This window comes from Euprymna scolopes, chromosome 19 (assembly GCF_053919585.1).
Source record: "Euprymna scolopes isolate OS-2025 chromosome 19, ASM5391958v1, whole genome shotgun sequence".
In the NCBI taxonomy this organism is placed as follows: domain Eukaryota; kingdom Metazoa; phylum Mollusca; class Cephalopoda; order Sepiida; family Sepiolidae; genus Euprymna; species Euprymna scolopes.
The window spans coordinates 122,946,707-122,964,377 of record NC_136500.1 but is presented as its reverse complement, the minus strand read 5'-3'; the positions used below and the strand labels follow the sequence as shown (position 1 = coordinate 122,964,377).

Genomic DNA, 17,671 nt, shown 5'->3' with positions numbered 1-17,671 from the left:
TTATAGATGTTTCAGTCAACCGAAACCCAGCCAATTGAGAAACTGCCATGAAGCTAATCAAAAATAACCAAATAAAGCATTCATCAATGGATTGGATGGTTACAGGAAATTGGTCTTGTACCTGATTTTTGTGGAGCAAGTTCTTTTCTGATCTCTTGCAGTTTCATTCACGAATGTTAAAATCTTAAAACTTAATTCTTATAACTAGTTTTGAAATGATCAAACTGCAATTTCATATCCAACAAAATGGGAAATTATTTGAATTCAAACGACTGTTCACATCTTGCGAGAATGGTAGTCTGAATTCTACTTCAAAATTTACATCTGAAAATTTTGAAACATAAGAACGAACCATCCTTTATAATGTAAATATTCAAACTTATATAAGACATTTTAGAAATAACTAAGTTTCATTTTGCTATTAAATCTTACATTCTGCCCGATCAAAAAATACTCTTAAATGATATTTTATGCAGATTTTGTAGTATAAAGCCAATTCTCTATTTATATATATATATATATATATATATATATATATATATATATATATATATATATAATACTCGATATATAGTAACTGCTACTCAGTGATGTCAGGTTGGAAGTTTGACTGTCTCATCAATCTGATGCTGAATGAGTGCCTCTCATCATACCATAACTGCTCAAGTTTTTGTCTAGGATTATCTCTGAACTCATAGCACTCGTGCCTCCCTTAACATACATACCAGACTAAGCAGCAAAATTCCACTCCTTCATTGAGGTAGTGAATACCGGAAAAACTAAGTTGTCTTTTGAACTAGACTGGGGAATTCTTTCCTAGTTCTGACTATACTGACATGCAGACATTTAAATGTAATGTGAACAAACATCTCTCTACTCAACTCCTCACAATCTGTTAGACATGATGCCAAATAGTCCCTTGCATCAAAGTGGCAATATACCTTTAGGTAAAAAGGAGGAAATCTATAAAAACTAAAGATCAAATTTTAATGGTCGATGTTTATAAATGTAATGGATAATTGCAGCTGATCCCATTGAAATTCCTCCTTTACTAATTGTAGCGGGTGCAAAACTTTGCGCATATTTTGTCTCTCAACAAAGGAGGGTTTGGATGTAGTAATTTACTCCATTCGTTTGTTCATACTTTTCTCGATGATCCTGCGTTGGATTTTAAATTTTGCACAAATATTAGTCATAGTGAAAGTAACTTTTTGCTAGAACAAATTTTCTGGGATGACTTTGGTTAACCCACCTCGGGTGCATTATAGGGGTACAATTTCCCTAAAATCATTTCTTCAGTTTTTTCTTCTATTTGAATTTTTTTTTATATATGTTACACCAACATTAGCCATGGTTAAAGTAAATTTAGCACTAATGGAGGGCGACCCTGGATGCTTTTTATTTAAAAAAAAAAAAAAAAAAATTTTTTACCTGGCTTAAAATACTGAGCAGCAATGGATATACAAGACTTTTCTTTTTTTTTTTTTTTTTTTTTTTTTTTTTTTTTTTTCTTTTCTTTTCTTTTCTTTTCTTTTCTTTTCTTTCTTTTTCTTTTTCTTTTTCTTTTCTTTTCTTTTCTTTTTCTTTTCTTTTCTTTTCTTTTTCTTTTCTTTTCTTTTCTTTTCTTTTTCTTTTCTTCTCTTTTCTTTTTCTTTTCTTCTCTTTTCTTTTTCTTTTTCTTTTCTTTTTCTTTTTTTTTTCTCTCTTGATATTCTGTTTTCTAGATGTTTTCTAAACTTTGCCCACATGAGACTTTGTTTAAAATTACATAGTTGAATATTAATCTGATATTCTGTGACTTATGTTGACCTGCAATTCTAGGTCGTACACTATTTGACCAGATTTTCATGCTAATCTGTTAATTTAATATTTACGTTTTATCAAGTGGCAAATTTTAATGATTCTTTTGAAGCCGTTTCCTTTCCTCTCTATTCAAGGTAATTGTAACAATGGCGCATTTCGCCTAATTGATAGTCATCTTCAAGAGCTTGAAACTGCCATGGCAAAAAGTGATGTCGTAAGGTTCCGATTTTATGAGGTAAGAACTGTTTTTACCTTTTACATGATAATTAAATTCGAATTGAAACCTAAATATCCATCTCAAACTTTGGTTCAACTGTACTATAGTTATCCTTGGAATATCTTGCTTCTTGTGGTTTTTAACTTATTTTTGCATAAATTGATCTTAAATTTGTATTATGAAAATATTTTAAATTTAAACTTCTATCTCCTTTTGGTCCCCCTCCTCCCCAACAAAAGGAGGGTGGACCTGTAAATTTACCCTCGTCTGTCCATCCATTCGTTCATCTGTCCTAACTTTTCTCAATAACTATACCTTGGAATTTTTTTAACTTTGCACACTCATCAAACATGAGTAAAAAAAGTAACAGAATGGATTTTCCTGGAAATCCCCCCCCCCCCCCGTGTCAATTTTAACCAGAAAGCACCACTATGGGGCGCATCGGGGTGCTTTCTGGTTAAAATGGCTAAAATTGACACTTGTGCTTATTAAAAAATGCCTTCGATTTTGATAAAACTTTCTGAAAAGTTGTAACTGTTTTCTATATAATTTTATTTGTCTATACTTCACGATAACTCTTGGGTGTACCCCAGGGCTTTTTTAGGGCTAATAAGAACACTCCCTTTTTGGGGCTATTTTACCATGTGTCAAATTTTCTGTGTATGCCTATTTAGCAGTTTTGCATGGTGTTGAACTCAAATTTAAATGTTAAGATGGACTTTTGGGGCTAAATGGGGGGGGGCGGATGCAAATGGACTTTGTCACTTTTTTTACATGGCTCAGAACTGAAATTATGTTAAGGCCTAAACTGCACCATTCATTCATTTTCACAAGGATTTGATGTTGCCTGGGGACTTTTGGGGTTAAATGGGGGTAGCAAATGCTGAACTTAGTCTTTTTTTTAATTTTTTTTATTCGGTCACTGTACTCATGGGACTATGCATGCTTCACTTGTTTTTTAAATTAGTGTCTTTTCTTTTTGAAGTTATTAGAAACTAATGCATATAAGTGTAAACTTTTAATTTAACTTTGAAACTTAATAAACTTGTATAAAAGACAGTTGATTGTATGACAATAGTTGATCTTGATTTGATTAGTGATATGAAAATTTATAACATGAAAAACTTCCATCTTAATGTTTTAAGGGTAATAACTAATCCTTGCGTTGGTTTTTATTTATTCACTTCAGAAAAAAATGGAGTGGGATGCTATTGCGGTGGGTAATTTTAGTAAAATTATAAAAATCAAAAATGTGTAAAACAATGAGTGATAAAAATTAAACTTAAGATCAGCAACTGCTTTTCTTCAAAAGTTGAGCATGACAATAGAAAACATTGGCTTAAATTAAAATTCAGTCGTGCCAATAATTTATCTGAAATATAAATTTTTATACAAATTAAAACTTCAATATAACATGAAATGTTTAACCCTTTTTGGATTGTATATTATATAATACAACCTAACTTAACTTTTCATGTTGAGTTTAAAAAAGACTAACTGCTTACTGGCAGTAAAATATATTTGACATAATTGGTCAAATAAAAATTTAAAATTTCAACTCAATTTTTTCATTGCTATATTAATACAATAGTGTTATTTTGTGTCACACTTACATCTGAGTGACTGTCATTTAATTATGAACTTCCATTTCTTGTAATAAATTTTACCAAGAATTTCTAAGTTTTGGTTTCGATTAGAGCTGACACACCCAAGTAATATGGATATAGTTTTATATTTTTCAAATCTCAATCGATAGAAAATTGACTATAATAGTTAATACAAAATCTGCATCAATTAAAATCGGGTTTAAGCGTATATTACAACCAGAGTATATCTGGCATCTCTACTAACTTGTATAACTAGTTTCAACAAGAGCTACAATATCAGGGTGTTTCTATTTATGCTGAACATCCACAAAATGCCAACATCAATATATTACATAGGAAAGTCTGGAATTTCCACAGGTCCCATGAGTTACTCGCAAAAAAGTTAAAAATCAATGCAAGAGTTTGATGTATTTTTTCACGTTAAAACAATTTTTCCGGTTGCGTTGTGCAAGAGGGAAATTTTATCCATTGATTCCAGTCAATCTGCTTTTCAATCATTGTTTCTTAAATGGTATTTAAAACTCTAAATATGATTTTTTTCCATACAATCTTTGTATTCTCAACAAAACTGCTATTTCAAACGAATGACAAATCAACCATGTCTTGTAAACGCTAAAAAAAATGTTAATCGTATTCATTTATATTTGTTCTGAATCCAAGCCATTCCTTTACAGATGATAATGAATGTTGCAGCAGCAGACCCTGGAAATCTCCCAGTGATTGGGGGTTCTGGTTTAATGCGCAAACTTGTAGACGAACTCTTTGAAGATGACACGCCTGATATTCTGGCTCAAACGAATTGCCTAGAAATTCTGACGACCCTTACACAGACAGATTTTGGTTTCCGGTGGTGTTCGGATGCAGGAATCCTGGCAAAGATAGAAAACCTTTTTACCATTATTGATGCTGACTCAATTCTTGCAACTCTTCTTCCTAGTATGTAAAATTTTGCTTTATTGTATCCTTCATAAATTTTTACTTTTAGAAATATATAACATGTTGGGTTGATGTGCTGTCAAATTTGAGGGCGCAAGGTTATGAACACAGCCTCATGTGTTTATGGCCTCTTCCATGATCACCTCATTTGTGCCAATCTAAAGTTCGATCTAGTCAGCCTTATAATAATAATGAATCTTCTGACCACTTGATTGTTTCAATTAAGATAAAAACAAAATGTAACAAGTCCTCAGACGTCTTTCTCCATCATACAGTATATTAGTACTCTATGGCTGATTGACATAGCTTCCATACATTTATATCAGATCTACCACTGTAAAAGAGGAATAAAGAACACTAGTTGTATGCTCAGTCTGTTAAGTCCAAAGGAGTTGAGATGCGGCTTGGTTCCCACCAATTTTTGCAAATAACTAGCAGGATCCTGATCAGAAGCATGGGTTCCAGCCCAATCATCATCAATAGACTTGAGGTAATTTCATTAGCATCAGATAAAGATAAAACTCTTTGCCAAGAACTTTGTAGCAAATTCTATGCTATGCGATCAAGCCCCCCCCCCTTGTATTTCCTCCTGTATCAGAAAACACTTGATTCCAGTAAAGCAATTAGCCCTGATGGCATTTCAATTAGTGCTGAAAAAGATTCAAAAAGACCTAGCCCTCATACTTACAAAGCTGATTAAGCGTTATCTTAAGAATTGCTTCTCAACACCCTGGAAAACCTTGTCAGTATGTCCCGTATTTAAAAATCCATGTGATCGGTCATCTCCCTCTCAGAGACCAATAAGTCTCCTGTGCATCATGAGTAAGTTGCTGACTTCTGTTAAATAGTAGTCAACCACTTCACCAAAAATAAAGGTCTTAGTGACATGCAATCTGGTTTCTGTTCTACAGCAGATGTGCTTATAGTTCTCATAGGATTAGTGAATCTCGGTGAAGGCTTCCTTTCTAGGGTGATTGCTCTTGACATATCAAAGGCCTTTGATAGGGTATGGCATAAAGGTCTACTTCATAAGAACTTCAGCTATGGTATAGCTGGAAATGTTTTAATTATTAAATCCTATCTCTCTGATGGGTTCATAAGAGTAATTGATGCACAGAAATCAGCTCACAGTATTAATGTCTGAGCCTCTCGGGATCCATCATGGGGCCAACCCTCTTCCTGATCTACATGGGTGGTCTTGCATATCACATTCTAAAATCAGTCGTAAACATTTATGTTGACGACCCTACCATCTATGGCAACACTTCAAAGGCTGTAAATGACCAAGTTCTCTCTGATTCTCTCTTCTGGTCGTGAGAACATGGTACAATGGGGAAAAGTGGCTGGTTACTTTTAATGCATCTAAAATCCAAGTTTACATCATCAATGCTCTGATCCTCATCTGACATGAATTGAAATGAATGGCTCTCGTCTTGGAGGCTCCATGTTTTGACAAGCTTCTGAGCTTGATCTTTACTCCTGATCTGAAATGGAACATGTACATCAAATCCATTGCCAAAGTCACTGGAAAAATGGTGAGATCCTTCTATCATTCCAGTAGATATCTCACTGCTAATGCAATTCTCTACCTATATCATAAGAGCCAGGTATTTAATACCGTTTTCCAAGTCTAATGCTTAATATTAGGCTGTAAAAAAAAAAAGTTCAACTTCAAAAGATCATAACTCCTTTCATAAAAAACTTTATTCATCGAAATAAGAACCATTAGAATCGACACATTTTTGCCAACGAGAAACAAGTTTATTCATCCCATTAGCATAGAAATCCAGAATTCTGGAAGTGATGAAACATTGAAGGCTGATTTGGTATCCTCTCGGGTTTTGAAGCATTTTTTTGTGCAGAAAGTTATCGAGATACTTGGAAGTCCTAATCAGTGGGCAACAGGTCCAGCGAATATTACTAACGAGACAGCCTCACAGCCCAATTCCTTCAGCTACTGCAGTGTCAGTTGAGCAACATGCAAACGAGCATTGTCATGGAGAATTTTTCCCTTCATCTCGGGCACATATATTGGAGCTTCTGGTGCATCATTTCATCAATTTGTCAGCAGTAGATCTCTGCTGTAATTATTTTGCCTGGATTCAAGCTGTGATGGATGAGACTGGCTGCAGAGCACCAGTCACCACAACTTTGTGTAATTTCTGCGTTGGGAAGTGTTGTGAAGCTTTTCCATCTAACCACTGTGCTGAACATTGCCAGTTATTGTAGAGGATCCACTTAACACGCATCACAATCCATTCAAGAAATGTCTTTGTTAAACAGAAGGAGCCTAGAAGATGCCTCAAAACAATTTTTTTTGATTATCATTCCGCACCCGTTTATCCAATTTATCTTCTATTTGCTTTAAATAGCTAATGACGGAGTGGTTGACCTAGAGTTCAATAGGAACTTTTGTGAGGATTGGCTTCAATTAAGGCTTTTAAGTGTTTATCAACTGCAGTTGGCTGGCTGTGTTCATTTTCGAGGCTCTCATCACCATTGAGAAATTTCTTGAACCACCGTTGTGCCACATGTTTGTTTGTGGTTTCTGGACCAAATGCATCATTGATGTTACAAGCTGCCTTGAGGATTTGAATTGTCGATGCTATCAAATCTTACAAAAAAAATTAAGGGATTAAAAATGGTAATAACATGATTTGATAGGGCAAAAAACGTGCTTAAAAATGATTTATAACATGGCTATATATATATATATATATATATATATATCAATTTATTCAGAAATCGTATATAAACGTAACATGTGAGAAAACGATAATCTTTTGCACAAACCTAATACGTCCAAGGATGAAGTACTGTTGCCACATCTTGGCAGAAGCTGCTAGAAAGACCTTATCCTACCTTAAGAGTTCAGAATAAACTTTGTAGCCTTTTCTCTTCCCTGCAACCTTTTCCCCACAGACGAAGAGTTGTAAGGCTGTCTCTACTTTATCTTTATCTTCCATGGCCAGTGCTCATCTGAGCTCCCATCTATGATCCTCTCACCAAACTTTCACAAACACTCGTCTGGTTGAAACCACTATCAATACTTTCTCCCACTCTTTATCTGTGCCTAAAGCTAAACGTAGATTCCATGAACAAAGCTTCTTATTCACAAACTGCATGCCTGTGAAACGCTTCTGTTTGCCTGCTTTGCAGCTGATTACAATCTGGTCATCTTCAAGTCCAACATAAACAAATATTTGAGCCATCCTCTTAACTAATCCAATTTACCAAATTTCCTCTAACGATTACTAAGATACTGTTGCATTGACTCCTGTACACTCATTAACCATTATCTTCGAGTGGCCTCCTGATGACTCGTGTGTAAAAATAAATTTCCAAACCAAACTAAAAGCTGTGCTTATAAACAAATGTATAAAAAAAATTATACCTTTGTGGTATTTATCTTCCCAATGTTGAGTGAGAATTGCCTAACCAAGCTGAAATACGAGTCCTCTGTCCTTTAATTGGGCTTCAAAGGACCCAGCCTACCTGCCTGGAGAAGCAATCCAGCTGAACTGACCCGCAAATCTCTGGAAAATCAACTGGTAATCTGGAGCGTCCAACTCTCCTTCTTCAGGAAGAATAGCTGTGACTGTCCTCCCCCCCCTTCCCAATTTCTTCATTCTTTTCAACCCTGAATGATTATGGTCTTTGCTATGATCTGTATTTCAACCATACACATGTTGACTGGAAGATAACATCCAGGTTTATGAGGATCTATCCAGAGACCAACTAGGAAATTACTTTTTCCACAAAGGCCAATTCCAGTCAAGTTTTTTTTTCAATTTACTGATTTTTAGGAAATTTTCACTTGGATGGTCTGAGTCTGACCAGGGATGCTTTTGGGTCTGTCTACCCCGTTATGTACCAGCAGAATGTTGCGCAAGGTCATTCGATTTGAATAATGTTCTGTTTCTCGTATTTCAGGTCTGATTACGTTCTTTGGTTGTTTGGCCAAATTAAAACCGAATATCATTTGTATGCAATACAAAGTGTTTATGTCAAGTCTCTTCTCAGCTATAGAAAGTAAAGATATGACGCTGAAAGGAATCGCCATAGAAACTGTTGCTCAAATTGGAGCCACTGCTGATGGGAAAAGGGTTCTACAAACATATGGTAAGTATTTGGATGCAGTACAAATTTCAATATGCTAAGGCATGCACTGTTTTAATTTCACAAATTAAAAATATCAGCAAAGCTGTTCAATCTACTGTTGCTAAGGTAGAGATTTCCAATCTTATTTTAAAATGAATGGTTCCAAAAAGCAGTAAATTATAAATTTTCAAGTGAAATTCTTTTCATTTGAGGAATATTAAGCTAACAATGGTGTTCTAAAATTTCTTATTTTAATTAACCATTATAATTTTAAAAAAATTTATAAAGAAAATTACATTTAAAAAAAAAAAAAAAATCGGTTCTACATTTTTGGCATAAAAAGGGGAAATGCACTTTTTTTATTTCATGCAGTCATAATTGAATGTTTGAAAATCTGTTAAACCAAAACACTTTAGTTTTGACACCATGCCACAATAAATGAAAAGTATCTCTGAAGGTGTTATATCACTCAAAAATTGAGTACAAATGTATTTCAAAATTGTTGGCTTTCTAAAGTTGACTTTCAAATCGGCACTCTTACATAGTAAGTGGAAAAAATTAACTTAAAATATTTAAATGTTAGGGGCACAAGTGATTTCCCTTGGACTAGTTATCGCCCTTGATTAGAGCAATTCACCAGTAGTTTTGGGTAAACAAAATGGCTTGCATCACACTTTAAATTCTATATCTAATTTGCCCATAATTTTTCTATGCTTATTAAATCTATAACATGTATCAGATGTACAATATTTTTAGCAATTAAATTGCTACATTTTTCTATAGATATTAGTTCAATTCAAAGAATACTTAGTACCAATACTATAAATGTTCAGCTGTCATAGCAGCCAGTCAAAGATACTGGTCATCTAACCTAAAATGCACCTGACATGTCTTTAACTCTTCAGAACAATGTTTTGCAAAGTAAAACGATTTCCTTATGTAAAAAAACAAAAATCTTTATATTTGAAAGATAAAGAATTTAAAGAACCTTTCAACATAAAAAATGGGTTAAGTTGTAAAAAAAAAAAAAAAAAAAAAAAAAAAATTGTTTTTTTACTAGCTAGGAGCACCCGGCTTTGCCCTGCTATAAGATATGCTAAAATATATTTTAATTTGTCCCGAGTTTGTACATATTGTGAATTCTAAAGTAAAACGTATTTGGGTGAATCGGCTAGAATCGAAAGCAAAACAATTTGAAGGTGAGCAAATGTGACACGCGTATGAACCGATTAAAAATTAAGATGAATGCACAAAATGTATAACAATATTTTTTTTTCAATTTCGACCCCTTAAAAACTATTTAAACTCGCTAAAGACCCATGAAAGAACAGTTCATAAATCCGATCATTTGAGACTCATAGGGCTGCTCTGCAACTTTTAGTTTCAGAATAGTTTGAAAATATGGCGACACAAACATGTTGTTTTATGAATTTGATTTCAAAATAGGCAGTACAACCTCTGAAAAATGTGTTGGTGGTTGATTTTACTGAATAGATTTCGTCATAAAACTTAATTATTAAACTGGTGTTCATAACTTAAAGCAAAAAATGATTAAAGGATTTGCATAACCTTTAACATTAATTAGCAGATTAAATTGTAGTGTACAAGCCAACCTATGCATCCAGTTAAATCAATTAAAATCTTAAATGTGGCATGTTTTATCTCTAAACATGGCCAACTGCTTTACTCCAAAGACACTCTCCCGTCCCTCTGTGTAAGCTCTGTATTCATTGTTGGCCGAGTCTAACACTTAAATTCCTATATAAATTTGTTCTGAATCATTTTAGCATTGGAACTATTCTTCATATTTACTAGTTAGTGATATTAGACTTGTGATTCGAATCCTATTTTTTTAAAAATACATCTCTGCCTGTATGATACTATGACGAGACTACACCAGGTGTTTACTGCTAGTATGTAATAATTTAGATTTACTGTAATTGTCTGGAAATGGTGTTCGTAAATATTTCTTTTGCTTTCACTTATATATTAATTGCTGATGACTTGGATGAATGACAACCTAGGGAATAAAGGGTGATTTTGTGACCGTTTGCATTTCTTGACCAGTAATTTCCTATAATTGCATAAGCATGACACATAGGTCTGTAGGGATAAAAAATTTCATAAGTTTAAAACGAATTTTGAACAGTTTTTTTTTGTATTCAAAACTAAAGATGTCTATTATCAAGAACAGCTTATTTGATCTTACAATTCCAAAGATGAACATTTGAAACGTCAGTCTATTCTAAGGTCTGTATAATTTGTAATCTGAAACCATTCAAAAGATGAACATTGAAATATCTATTGTAAAATCTATATAATTTGTAGTCTGAAACTACATGATGCGAACACAAAGCTGACAGATAATCCACTTTATAAGTTATGTTTCCTGTTCACCCTGCAACTGTATTTTTATATTTTATAAAGCTGTGACTTGAAACTAGCGTTTTTTTTTTTTTTTTTTTTTACTTGATCAGATGATAAACTGGATCAGTTTATCATAACCATCGGCAAAGCACTTGAGAAATCTTCGGACATGAGGACCAGAGGTTTGACTGCTATTCATTATCTCATTATGTTAAAGGTAAGACATTTTAACCATTTTTTTATTTTTAATCTGAAAATTGATAGCATTAATAAAATATAGAAAAGTCATTTCATGTTCGTACGTATATTCTTTTGCACATTTAAAAAAAAAAAAAAAACCTGAGTTTGGCATATCTTAAGATTTCTACTTCATGGTTTTGGCTTTCAACATAGGTGTTCCTTATTGTTCCTTATTGTGGGTACATTGTTGTACCAGTTTAGACGTCAACCCGACTCCATTTCTCATGGGATTCCTTACCGGGTGGAATGATAAAGTTGTCACCCTAAAGAAAACACTGCAGCTTTATTTCCAAACTTTTATTGAAAAAAAAATCTATTTAGAGCTGACATCTTCATCCTCCATCAGCACCTTGATAATCCTCGGATCATGCCTCTTCCACAACTGTTGGCGGAAGCTCAATTATCAGGCCAGATTTGGTGTTGTGGGTTAGGGTCAGGGTTGATGTTCTTGATGTATGACCAAATGAAATAGTCCAGCGGGTTCGGGTCGGAACGAGAAGGGTGCAGTGAGGAGGGTACAAAGTCATAGCCCTTTTTCTGAAGCCAAGTCTGCCACGCCCCGGCCTGTTGACTTGCAACACGTCACTTTTGAACAGCTAAACTTGAGATCAATCGGTTGATCAATGCCTTGGTATCTATGAAGTTAAATCTGATTCTAGAAATTGAAACCTTTTTATTTTTCTCACAAATACTAAAGGCTAAAAGTCAATCATGCTGCTAACAAAGATAACAACTGAAGGTTTTAATTAAATTATCACGCCTCTAGGATTTCCATTGCTGAATTTTCTTCAGCATTAAATAACTTGTAGATAGAAACGTTTGTCACTTACAACAACTGTCTTTGTCAAATATTATGTATAGTGATATTCATTACTTCGTGTCATTAGAACACTCTTTAACTGCTTTTCTCTTATGCCCATATTTGCCATTTATAGGTGTTTAATTTCCTTTAATGTTGGCCCAGAAGTAACGTCTTAGCCAATAGTGTTGTTTACTAATTGCCAATTGAAAGGTTTGAACTATCAATTCCTGATTGCCAGGTTGTTTGTGGATGTGTGTGATTTGTTAACTGAAAAAATAGACCCCTACCCTCCCTCATTAACACTAAGATTTTAAACAATTGAGAGGTAGATGACTTCTGCTTAATCAAAGAATGACTTATGTCTCCTTCCTAACTGTAGACTCTGTCTTAATTTTTCTATCCTCCCCCCCCCTCTCTGGTGTAGGATCATGCTGCAACATCTGAGACACTGCCAAGAACACTTTGTTGCTTAGACGGTTCCAAAATCATTTTCATTCTCAGAAATGACTTTTGTTCTTTGCAGCCCTTTTCTCGGATGTTACTTGTCTGTCATCGTTATTTCTATGAAAGGTGTTCGACTGAGCTCCAATTCCTGGTTTTAAAAACTTGGAAACTTAAAGTGAAACTATTCCGTAATTGCAATTATTCCTGGACTTTTGACTGAAGTGATGTTACATTTCAGGCTAATGATTATCAAATACCTGATGTTTGAAGAGTCCAAGAGAAATAATTCTGAAAAATTTTAAATGAATAACAGTCTGTAATTAAAATTTAATCCAACTAAATTTCGGTTTAATTTCCTTTTCAAAATGCATCAAATTTGTCTCTAACATGCACTCTATTATAAAAAAAATAACATTTTGTTTAAAGTTAACTGGCTTTGTAAACTCCAAATCTAACCAAAGCTCAACAGCCACATTTTTCGAATCTTGATAAAACACTGGATCATCCAAGCATCCTTGTTTAAATCTTGTCTCTGTATGTGCATATCTGAGGTTGGATGTCTGTCGGCAGGTGGAGATAAGGCTGGAGAATTTTGGTTTCGATTCTTACCTGATGACGTCGAAGTCTCATCTTAATTATAAAACTGAACCGTCCAGGTGCGTTTGCTTGAATCTTATGATTTTTTTTTTTTTTTTTATAAGAATCATAAGTTTTCGTTTTGGCATTTATTCTAGCTGATGATACTAGTCATATTTTTTACTATTGAAATCACTATATTGGGTAAAATAATAGAATAGCTATGTGAAAATTTCCAGGATAACGCTGGTTGTCTTTCCCACCCATCTCCAGGGCCATTATAGGGGTGAAATTGCCCCTAAATAATTTGTTTGCATTATTCTCAATAAGCATGGCTTTGAAATTTCTAAAATTTTGCACAAACATTAGTTACGATGAAAGTAAATTTTCCACTTGTGGAGAGGGACCTTGCATTTTTTTTTTTTTTTTTTTTTTTCTGATGTCAAAGACTATTCCTTTAATTATTAAAACATTTCCATTGTTTGCACTATTTACTTCAAACTGCTAGTAAAACTAATAGATCACCCAGGTGTTTTTTATTTTTATTTTTTAAGCTTAAATAAAGTGGCTACATGCCTTGCCTGGAGCGATTTCCATTACAAGTAATTATCTTGTCAATAGTTGTCTTATATTTTCCCCACAGTAAAATGGCTTTTGCCCTAATATGAATTTTGTGTTATTTCAGCCCACACACCATTCCCCAGAACTTCTAACTCTGACCAAACGCTGGTTTCAGCTTCTTGGCCAGGATGTTTTCAAATCCATCTTCGAATTCTGCCAACAGCCATTTGAAAACGTCCGTCTTGCCGCTCAGACTGTCCTGCTGTCGCTTGCCTTTCAACCATGGGGGCAACAATTGATGTGCAACTATCCCACATTCAAGGAATATCTGATCGACTGGACAATGGAATCAAAACAAGAATGGAAATATGGAAAGTTTAAAATCATTGAAGCTTTGCTCGAGTGTAATTTTACTAAGGAATATTTTGGTGCTGAATTTTATCAGAAACTGGTTACATATCGTGATCTTGGACGAAGTTATATGGAAAGTGGGAGTTCAGTTGACCCAGAGCCTCTTGAGGAAAAAAATATTTAACTTTTTTTTTTTCTTTTTGTAATTCGACTGCTCTCCAATAGTCTCTGAAAATGTGTGGAAGGAAGGGATAATTTTTTCTTAATGCTTAAAATTGGACTAATAAAGTTATATTTAACAAAGAAATGGTTTGTTTTCCTCCTTGTACGAGGGGCGTGCAATAAGTAATGCCCCTGACCCACTTCCCATAGCAGTAGAGCAACGAAACTTGGCACAGTTATTAGTCTTTCTCTATATAGGAACCACCCAGAGTTATGCATTTCTCCCATCATTTGATGCCGCTCTGGAGACCGTTTTTGTAGAACACCCCAGGTTGGTCCTCCAACCACGACGTGACTTCAGAAATCAAGGCTGCATCATTTGGGAAACGCTTTTTCAAAAACAACTTCATGGCTGGGAAGAGGTGAAAGTCAGAGGGTGCAAGGTCAGGAGAGTAGGGAGGATGGGGAGGATTCCATAACCACACGCCCGTGCTTCTGATCTGGTGACATGCGAGTTGTGGACCGGAGGGTTCTCCTGCAGGAGGAGGGTACCGTTGTTGATCTTGCCCCGCCTCTTGATTTTGATAGCTTCCCTTAATTTCCTCGGAAGTGACGCATAATAGTCTCCTGTAATTGTGGTACCCTTTGCCAGGAAATCTGTCATCACTACTCCGTCCTGGTCCCAGAAGCCTGAGCATGACCTGGCTAGCAGAGGGCTGCACTCTTGCCTTATTTGGAGGTGGTGAGTCTAAGTGCTTCCACTGCATTGACTGGGCTTTGGTCTCTGGATCATAGTGATTGACCCAGATTTCATCCTGTGTAATCAGTCTTTTGAAAAACTTTGATTCATCTTCTTGGCACATCTCCAAATTTATCTTCGAGCACTCTATTTGTTCTCACTTCTGGAATGGTGTGAGCAACCTGGGAATCCATCTGGCAGACACCTTATGCATATACAAATGGTCATGAATGATAGTTTCCATAGACCCTGTACTAATCTTGACATCTTGGGCTATTTGGCGAATAGTAATGCGCCAATCTTCCAAAATGGCAGCCTCAACTTGACGGACAGATGCCTGATCAATGGCAGAAGCGGGGAGGGCGACCAGGTCTGGGAGCTGTTTCCACAGACTTCCGGCCATGTTTGAATTCATGATGCTAGCATTTTACAAAGTCATATGATGGGATATTATCACCATAAGTTTCGTTCATTTCATCAAGTCTCTTGTGGTGTGCGTCCTTTCAAATACAAAAACCGGATCACTGGTTGACATTCAACAGGCTCCATTTAACACCTGATTCAGTTCAAACATCTGTAAAACAGAAACCACAATTAGTTCAGAGCTGTAATGTGCCACATAACCCGTAGAGATATAAATCATTGCACATGCAAAATTTCAGCTAGATCAGACAACTGTAAGTGGGTCAGGGACATTACTTATTACACGCCCCTTGTAACATTATTGACCTGATGCAAAGTAATAAAAATATATTGGCAAGTTGAAAAGAGCATTTCTGCATTTCATACTTTCTGATATTTAGGAACCTCAACAGTGAAGGGGTGTGATTTTGATGCTAAGCCGGTTTATCAGGGATGTACCTTGAGGGGGGCACAAGTGCAGTGGGTTCATCAGAATGCATGCCATATATATATACATGTAAAACAGGCACAGGGATGCAACATTGCGGAGGTGGGACAGTTGTAGACTAGTCGGTAAAGTGGAATCTATTAGATTTCAGACCCCCCCCCTTTTTCTTTTTTGACCTATCCAAGAGGGAGCGACTAGTGCTAGTGAAGTTTCCGCAGTTCACTTCTCATTACTGATATTTTTACTTATATTTGAGGACTTCAATTTAAAAATTCTAGTAACTGTTTTTAACTAGCTAGTTTCCTTCATTTAATCCTGTGTTTTCTACGAGGCGTACTAATCTCTGCATATAGTGCTATATTCCTTCTCTACCCTACCTTAGGTTTGCTATCTCGGTCATATGCTTATTTGGGTTTACAAAAATAATACTTTTTACAACTCTTCAAGTTTTGGTTTGTTTTCATTGACATTCAACTGACAACCAATATATCAGAACATTGACACTGATTGGCTTTTAAAACAAAATCTCTGAAAATAATGGGGGGGGGGGTACTTTTTATTAATACGTTTAAAATTGGACTAAAGTTATATTTAACAAATGATTTGTTTCTTGTGACATTATGCAAAGTAATAAAAAATATATCAACAAGTTGAAAGTTAACATTTTTGCATTTCAACTTTCTGGTATTACTGTACGTATTTATCCATCAAAAATACTTGACTCATAGATAATCCATGTTGTATGATTTCCTGTTAATTTCAGTGTCATGTGATCAGTAGTTTGATTATCAGTTAAATATTTAGACTTGGAGGTTGGAGACCTGATCGCATAGTGTTGAGCTTGCACAGTTCTTGACAAAGAGTTTGGTTTTGTCAGATGCTGCCAAAATCACCTCTGGCCTGTTGATGGCTAGGATGGCGAACACGCATCTATTAGGACTTTGTTTGTTTGCTAAAACTCATAGAACATTTGTTCTACTTTGGATTTGAAGATCTGAACAATAATCCTTCTAGATAGAGGCACTTGTTTTTGTTCCTATCCTTTTTAAAACTTTTTCTTGCACATTAAAAATTGACCTTGTGCCTGACTCTGCCCTTGTGGGGGGAGGGGGAGAGCAAGTAATTAGAATCCTTAAACTAATGCACAATTGAGATGAACAAAGTTTAACGTGGCTATAGCTATCTGGTCAACAAATCTGACATTGCATGCATATGTGGCACCTGTTAAGCAATTAGTGGCCAGAATAATGAATGAACTTTCCATGCTTATCTATTGAGTGGCTCCAAATATAACGTTGACATTTCAAAGAAAAGAATAGGAGTAAAATTGGGGGTCAACATTTTTGTCTTTGTTTTTATTACTTTTGGCAATACTTAGTTTTTCACTACCACATGTCCATTATAGCCTGGAGGGTTTCTCCTTCCTCTGACCCATTCGCATACTCACTATTTACACCTCCATTTAATTCAACGTTGACTTTTTCTGCCGCGAGCACGTGCTGCATTTTTCTCCTTTTCCTACTTGCATACGCTCTCTAATTTGTATATGCGCACTTTTTTTTTTTTTTTTTTCTGCTGATAATCTTCCCACAAGCCATCCTTTCCACGCCTTCATATGTACTGTTCCACAAACAATCTATTCTCACTTGAAGCAGCAGGTGTGAGGGGATATATTGTATGTACCAAACAATTAAATTTTCGGTCGATTTGAAACTTGATATATTGGTTATTTAGACCTTGATGTATCTATGATTTGAACCTGTAGAACAAATTTTTTTTTTTTTTTTTTTTTTTTTTTTTTTTTTTTTTTTTTTTTTTTTTTAAGGGGGGGGGGGTAAAATTGGAACTTAACAGGTGTAAATTACCTTCTATGCGTGTGAAAATATACGTTTTGGCGGTGTTTAATTTTAAAGTT

General features: G+C 35.0%; 1 protein-coding gene across 1 annotated transcript in view; it reads left to right on the top strand.

Moving 5' to 3' along the window:
- LOC145239946 (26S proteasome non-ATPase regulatory subunit 5-like) overlaps positions 1–14,312 on the top strand; it is a 29,966-nt gene extending 15,654 nt beyond the window's left edge. The window contains exons 4-8 of the mRNA XM_080103538.1: positions 1,938–2,038; positions 4,302–4,563; positions 8,497–8,685; positions 11,142–11,248; positions 13,779–14,312. Coding sequence (XP_079959664.1) covers positions 1,938–2,038; positions 4,302–4,563; positions 8,497–8,685; positions 11,142–11,248; positions 13,779–14,189 — 1,070 coding nt within the window. The 3' untranslated portion in view covers positions 14,190–14,312. The remainder of the gene's footprint in view (positions 1–1,937; positions 2,039–4,301; positions 4,564–8,496; positions 8,686–11,141; positions 11,249–13,778) is intronic.
- Positions 14,313–17,671: the final 3,359 nt, after the last annotated feature.